Source organism: Perognathus longimembris, chromosome 7 (genome assembly GCF_023159225.1).
Source record: "Perognathus longimembris pacificus isolate PPM17 chromosome 7, ASM2315922v1, whole genome shotgun sequence".
Taxonomy (NCBI): domain Eukaryota; kingdom Metazoa; phylum Chordata; class Mammalia; order Rodentia; family Heteromyidae; genus Perognathus; species Perognathus longimembris.
This window is the reverse complement of record NC_063167.1, coordinates 21937201-21944133: the sequence shown is the minus strand read 5'-3', so window position 1 is coordinate 21944133 and position 6933 is coordinate 21937201. Positions and strand designations below refer to the sequence as shown.

General features: G+C 53.5%; 1 protein-coding gene across 1 annotated transcript; it reads right to left on the bottom strand.

Moving 5' to 3' along the window:
• Positions 1-2741: 2741 nt before the first annotated feature.
• Positions 2742-6367, bottom strand: Gja4 (gap junction protein alpha 4). Its single transcript, XM_048350834.1, has 2 exons — positions 6317-6367; positions 2742-5191 (listed from the first exon to the last, which is right to left on the bottom strand). The coding sequence occupies exon 2, from the start codon at positions 5172-5174 to the stop codon at positions 4173-4175; it is 1002 nt and encodes a 333-aa protein (XP_048206791.1). The 5' UTR covers positions 5175-5191; positions 6317-6367; the 3' UTR covers positions 2742-4172.
• Positions 6368-6933: the final 566 nt, after the last annotated feature.

Here is a 6933-nt window from a genome sequence, read left to right as displayed (position 1 = left end):
GGGGAGGACTCTCGCCCCTGCCTGGGTGGAGGATGGGGCTGGGTCAGTGCTCCTCTCCTGTGTTCACAGCTCCCCCTCCCCCTCCACGGTACTAGGAGGTGTCTTTCCTTCTTGTAATTTCCTTATGCTTTTATGTGTTTCTGGATCATCAGCAATGAATCAGTTTCACAAGCAGGAATTTTAAAAAGCCCCTAAATTTCTTTCAACTAAAAATTGCATACCTTTTTTGATCCAATAATTTCACTTCTTGGAATCTCTTTCTTTTAAGGAAATAATACTTTGCAAAACATCTTTCCACATCACAGCAGTTTGTTGTAGAAGACCACTGGTTTCAAACATTACAGAAATCCAGTATTGTGGTCATGTCTGAGTTGCTAACAGTAAAGCCTTGTGATTAAGCCCCAAAGTGTTGTTTTCAAAGTTACTTAGCAATGTGGAGGAAAGGGTGTGTGAGGTAATGTAAAATGAGAGAAGAAAAAAAAAACCCAGAGCACAAAATTGTAGACATACTTTCATTTATAATTAATTTATGCCATTACTGGGACTTGAACTCACAGCCTTACTGCTCTCACTTGGCTTTTATGTTCAAGGCACTGTACCATTTCAATCAGATCTCTACTTCCTCAGATTTTATTTAAATAAGCATAGGCAGAGATGGGGAGGGGGGTGACTTCTGAATATTGAAGAGATGTGAGCCCTTTCTGGAGGGAGTTTCCTTGTCTAAAATAATGGTCATAGATCACTTTTAAAATCTTAAAGAAAAAAATCCATATGTGAAAAAGAGAAGAGAGTAGAAAAGTTGATGTCATTCTCAGTTGCATTAGTAGACTTAAGTTTAGGGGCCAGGGGTGATTGTCTGGATTCTGATGGCCTGCAATAGCACATCTGGCCTGCAGGGGAGGAGGCATGTGTTGGGAGGAAGGTAGACCAGCTGTCCCCAGGTCAGAGAGCTCTGAGCTGGGTGAGAAGGGTGGGTAGGCATGCAGACCCAGTGGCTACCTGCCTATGGCTGCAGTGGTTTTTGGGAGGTCACACAGCTGGCAGGGTTTGAACCATGATCCTCAGATCTCAGCCACCTGAGTAGCTAGGATTACAGTCATCTTTTTATAGCACTCACTTTACACCTGTTCTGATTCATGAACACCAGCATATCACTCATGAGCTTCAGACCAGTGGTCAGTGACACGTTCTCCCGTGCATGCTCCTCATACCTAACTGTCCCATTTCTCACCTAGCTCTGTGATTTCACAATGGGGAAACTGAGGCCTAGTGAATAGAAAGGGCTCTGAGTGGGGACCAAACCGACATGCCTCCCAACTCCAGACCATGCTCTTTCTGTGGTTGAGAGCTACCTATTACTCACTGAGGTTTAAGGTGATGGTCAAGGATGGGCTGGTGGGAGGAGAGAGGGGTGACAGGAAGGAGGGCACCTGTCATGTTCTACCACGACCACACCATGGAGGAATAGCCTATCACATGCAGTCCACATTCTCTTCAGCCTCCCTGACCAGGGCTTGCAGGCGAAGGGACCAGGGTGGGGGCTGGTAAGAGCTGTATTGCATTGTGTCCTCAAAGATACATTGAAGCCATAAACCCCCAGCCCCTGGGACAATAATCTTATTTGGGAATAGGGTCTTTCCAAAAGGAGTCAAGTTAAACTGAAGTCATTGGTCCTAATCCAAAATAACTGGTGTCCTTATAAAAAGGGGAAATTTGAACATAGAAAAGGACACACATATATGCAGAATGTTGTATAGAGGGAGATAGAAATAGGGGGAGGTGAGGCCTCTAGAAGCCACATAAAGCAAAAGACCAGCAAAAACCAGGGGAAGAAATGTTGTCTCATAGCCCACAGAGGAGCCAACTGTTTTGGTGTGTGGGCCTGGACACTGTTCCTGAGTTTTTATGCTCAAGGCTAGCACTCTACCACTTGATCCACAGCTCCACTTCTGGCTTTTTGATGTTTACTTGGAGATAAGAGTCTCATAAACTGTCTTGCCTGAGCTACCTTTGAACTGTGATTCCCAGATCTCAGCCTCCTGACTAGCTAGGATTATAGGTAGGAGTAACCAGCACCCAGCTGGAACCAACTTTTCAGATACCTGGTCTTAGACTTGTAGCTAAGAACTATAAGAGAAAACATATGTATTATCCCAGTCCTGCTGAATTTGGTACTTTTTTTTTTGTCAGACATGGAGCTTGTACTCAGGGCCTGGGCACTGTCCCTGAGCTTTTCTGCTCAGGGCTAGTGCTCTACCACTTTGAGCCACAACACCCTTTCCAGTTTTCTGGTGGTTAAATGGAGATAAGAGTCTTATGGACTTTCCTGCCTGGGCTAGCTTTGAACCATGATTCTCAGATCTCAGCCTCCAGAGTAGCTAGGATTACAGGCATGAGCCACTAGCACCAGGCTGAGCTCGGCTTTTCCTTATAGCAGATCTGGTAATAGACACTGCCCTTCCCCTAACCCATCATGTCCTAGGCCACTCTGTGCGCCTCACCTGTAAGCCCCCAGCCACTTGCCCCAGTCTAGATCCCAGCCCCACTCCTGCCAAAAGCCCACTTCATGAGTCTGGCCTGACCCAAGCCCCCAAACCAAGTTCAAAGTAGGTGAGCTTTGAAGGTTGGGATGCTCACCTCTTATACTTAAACCTTCTTTCTGAGCGAGGACATAGGTGATAGCCAACACAGGTTCTCAGGGCCCTCAGGTAGATCTGGCCCAAAGACCATAGCCTCTGGCCTTCACCCTGCCTGGGGCATCTCAGCCTCCTAGGGTACCCCCTTTCCCCTTCTGCTCAGTCTAACCCAGTTCTTTACTTCATACTCAGAACCAATACTGGGCTGGGCTTCTGGGGAATAAAAGCATCTCCTTGGCCATGCGTAGAGACCCACCGAAATTGAGGTATTGAGCAGTGGCCCAGATCCTAAGAGGGGATAGTCATGGGCTGGAGAAATCATGGAGGGACTCCTGGAGGAGGAATGACCTATGTTCTAGGCCTCGCAGGAAAGAGTGGGCTGGATGTTCCTGCCTGATGATTATAAGCCAGATATAGTCAGTCACACGGTTTCTCTGAGGTAGGAGATGCCGTGTGTTGGAGATGAGAAAATCATGACTCAAGACCGCGGATGGACTCCAGGCCTCATGACTGGAAAATGTTGGAGGCAGCATTTCTTTCAGGACCCTCTGGTGCCAACTCTATTTTACACTTTCTTATGTGCCACGATTTTACTTTCTCCAGGTCTACCATGAGGTTTGCACACCCTCAAGCTGCTTCTTCTGCTGGGCAGACTAGAAAGGGCCATGGTAGGAAGGACCCAGCCCTAAGCCTCCCTTCCAAAATTCCAAGGGGTCCAGGATGAGGCAAGATGGGTAGATGCATTAGAGTTAGCCTGTGGCGGCCGCAGACACACCTGGAGAGCACAGTGTCTGGTCAGGAAGCACCATACATGGGTAGCATGGTGGGGTACCAGGCGGGCGTGGGGCAGGATGGGAAAGGACACTGCAGTGGGCACGGAAAGAAACCAGGGCCTGGGCTGTTTCAAAAGGTGGAATGTTCAGGGCTCAGGCTGCAGAGACCAAAGACAGATTGAGCAGGACTGAACACAAGGGGAGGCCTGGTCAAAAAAGAGCATCCCTCCCCTGGAACAAAGCATGTGACAGCATACACACACCTGGCCTGAGGTCAAGTCCTGTTTATTTTAGAAGTATAAACAGCAGAACAAGGAAGGGAGCAATGATAGAAACAAGGCACCTGTCCTGGGACAGTTCCCACTGCCTGTCCCACCCGCTCCAGCCAGGCCGACCCAGCAGCCTGCACCAGCCTTTTCCCGTGGGGAGAAGACGTGAGGAGAGTCAGTAGAGGAGATTCTTCCATGGGGGTGGGATAATTCGGCTCTGGGTTCCTCCAGATCAGGAGGAATAGGCCACTGATCGATTAACACCCTTGGCCAAGAACTGGCGCTGGCGCTGGACAAAAGCACTTTCTGGAGAGGAAGCCGAAAGTGCCCTCTGGTCAACCAAGAAGGCCCCAGGATTCCAGAACCCATGATGAGGCAGTGGCCAGCCAATCATCAACAGTCCAGCCACCCCTCAAGAGCCCCCCAGGAAGGGTCAGCTAAGGTCACCAGACTTCTCAGCAGCCCTCTCTTGAGTGACATAAGCCCCCAGGCCACTATACATACTGCATCTTAGAAATGATGCTGCTGGGACCACTGGGGGGCTTCCCGATGCACTGGGGGGGTGGGTCGAGGAAGAGTGGGGCCTTGGAAGAGGCCAGCCTCTCCTCTGTGGTCAAGTTGGCCCAGTTTTGCTCTGTGGATGAGAGCCCATTGTAGGCAGGGCATGGTGGGGAGGAGGGTCCCTCGCCCATGGGGAGGTAGAAGAAGACCTGATCGGGATAGGGTTGTGAGGAGGGGTCCTGTGCTGCGGGCTCCTCCTTGCTGTGCCAGAGCTTCAGCCCCCGCCGGATGTAGTGGCGCAGCAGGTGGACCAGCTCCAGCAGGTTGAGTACCAGGGAGATGAGTCCCATCACCAACATGAAGATGATGAAGATGGTTTTCTCCGTGGGACGAGACACGTAGCAGTCCACGGAGTGGGGGCAGGGCACACGGTGGCACACATACACCGGCTGCATGGTCCAGCCATAGAGGCGCCACTGTCCATAGAGAAAGCCGGCCTCAAACAAGCTCTTGCACACCACGCTGACTAGGTAGCTGCCCATCAGCGCCCCGCGGATCCGTAGGCGTCCATCTTCCCTGACCGAGATCTTAGCTATCTGCCGCTCTATAGATGCCAGGGCCCGATCCACGTGCGGGTCTTTGGATGGCAGAGCCCGCAGCTCCCCCTCCTTCTGTCTCAGTTTCTCCTCTAGCCGAGAGAGGTAGAGGACGTGGCCCAGGTAGATCAGGGTGGGTGTACTGACGAAGAGGAACTGTAGCACCCAGTAGCGGATGTGGGAGATGGGGAAAGCCTGGTCGTAGCACACGTTGGTGCAGCCCGGCTGGAGCGTGTTGCACTCGAAATCCGACCGCTCGTCACCCCAAACTGACTCACCGGCCAGGCCCAGGATGAGGATCCGGAAGATGAAGAGCACGGTCAGCCAGATCTTGCCCACCACTGTGGAGTGCTCCTGGACCTGGTCCAGCAGCTTCTCCAGGAGGCTCCAGTCTCCCATGGCTCCCCGGCCTCCCTCTGCAGGGAGACAGAGGCAGGGAGTCAGCAGGGAGGCCAAATGGCACAGGGGATCTCAGCAAACAAGCCCTTGGGAAACTCCCCTTCTACCTGCCAAGAGACCCAGGCTGACTGAAGCCCCAATCAGAGAGTTTGGGGCTTGGAGGCTAAGCGTCTGTGTGTGTGTGTGTGTGTGTGTACACTGGGGCTTGAACTTAGCCTTACACTTTCGCTTGGCTATTTTTGTTTTGCTTAAGGATGGCGCTCTACCCTCTGAACCACACCACTTCTGGCATTTTACTGGTTAATTGGAGATAAGAGTCTCTCTGGATTTGTCTATCTGGGCTGGCTTTGAACTGTGATCCTCTGGCATCAGCTTCCTGAGGAGCTAGAATTGTAGGTGTGAGCCACTGGGGCGTGGCTGGTGCTAAACCACCCCCAAACCCCACCGTGGGCTTGTCTTAATGTTAAGAGCCCCTATCTCCTCATCTGCCTGTGCTTTCATGTCCCCAGTCAGAGTCCCAGGTGACCTCAGTGCAAGGAGGTCGGCTTGGAGCCCACGGACCCCTTGCCTATAGGAAAGGGGGATTGGGGGTGCTATCCAAGGTTGCACAGTTGTGGCAAACCCTGCCTCCCTTTTCGCCAAGGTTGGAGCCTGGCATAGAGGTGCTGTTTGCAAGACCTTTTAATGGGGCTCAAATCTCAGAGCCCTTCAACTCCCACCCCTTCAATGCTTCTCTCCAGCAGCTGATCTCTGTCCTTGGGGTGGGGGTAGGAGAGTCACTCAGGAGGGGGTTTAGGCCCACTTATCAGTAAGGAACACCTGTGACTTAAGTTGGGGGGCTAAGTCCCCCAGGCCCCCTTCACCTCCCAAGCAGCCGCAGGCAAATTCTAGAAGACCTGGCATGGCAGGGGGCTGCAGAGAAGGTTTAGGGGGAAGAAGCTGGGGAGGAGGTAGGGGATGGGGGAGCTGTCATTTGAAGCCTGGCTGTGGACACGGAGCCAGGTTCGAATCTGGCCTCCCTCGCATGCTTAGTAGGGGACCCTGGCCCCAGGCGGGGTAGGTGATCCCGGGTGGGGTAGCCCTGGTCTCCTCCCAGTCCCCCGCAGCCCTAGGAATGGGGGTCCCCGCTCTTTCCAACTCACCGCGTGCCTGCAGGGACGAAGGCCTGAGCGGCGCGCCCGCGGGAGCCCAGCTGGACCTGGGCCCAGGCCGGCCAGGCGCCTTAAATACGGAGGCGGCGGAGGGGCGGGGTGGGGGCAGGAAGCGCCTGGGGGAGGGCGCCGGGCTTCGGGGCGCGCGGGGCGGGGCCGCCCAGAGCGGAGCGCACTCGGAGCGCACTCGGAGGGCACAAGGGGTGCGCGTGGGGGGTGTGAGCGCCCCCTTCCCTTCTCCACACCCCTCTCCCCTCTCAATCCCGCCCCTCTCAATCCTGCCCCTCCCCTCCCCTCCAGGGATCCTGCTTCTCCCAGGCCAGCATCTCCCCCGGCAGAATTACAGCTAGAGCTTGCAGAACCGGCAGCTGGCATGAGGGGCTGGGAAGGGTGGACCAGGAGCCCCAGAGTGGAGACCACGCAACAGGTGACAGTTCAGGCGTATTAGCCTAAGGGACTTCTAGGGGAGGGCTGGGGGCACCTTGTCCCATATGATCTTTCGGAATTCTCTGTCATCCCTGTACCTGGGCCAACGACACAATCTAAGGTCACAGAGCAACTCCTTTCTGCCCCCTGAGACCTCCTGACCTGTAGCTGGGGCTTGAAGG

Bases quoted from the DNA above. Each gene is read 5' to 3' on its own strand.
- Gja4 (XM_048350834.1), bottom strand. From the start codon at position 5,174: ATGGGAGACTGGAGCCTCCTGGAGAAGCTGCTGGACCAGGTCCAGGAG.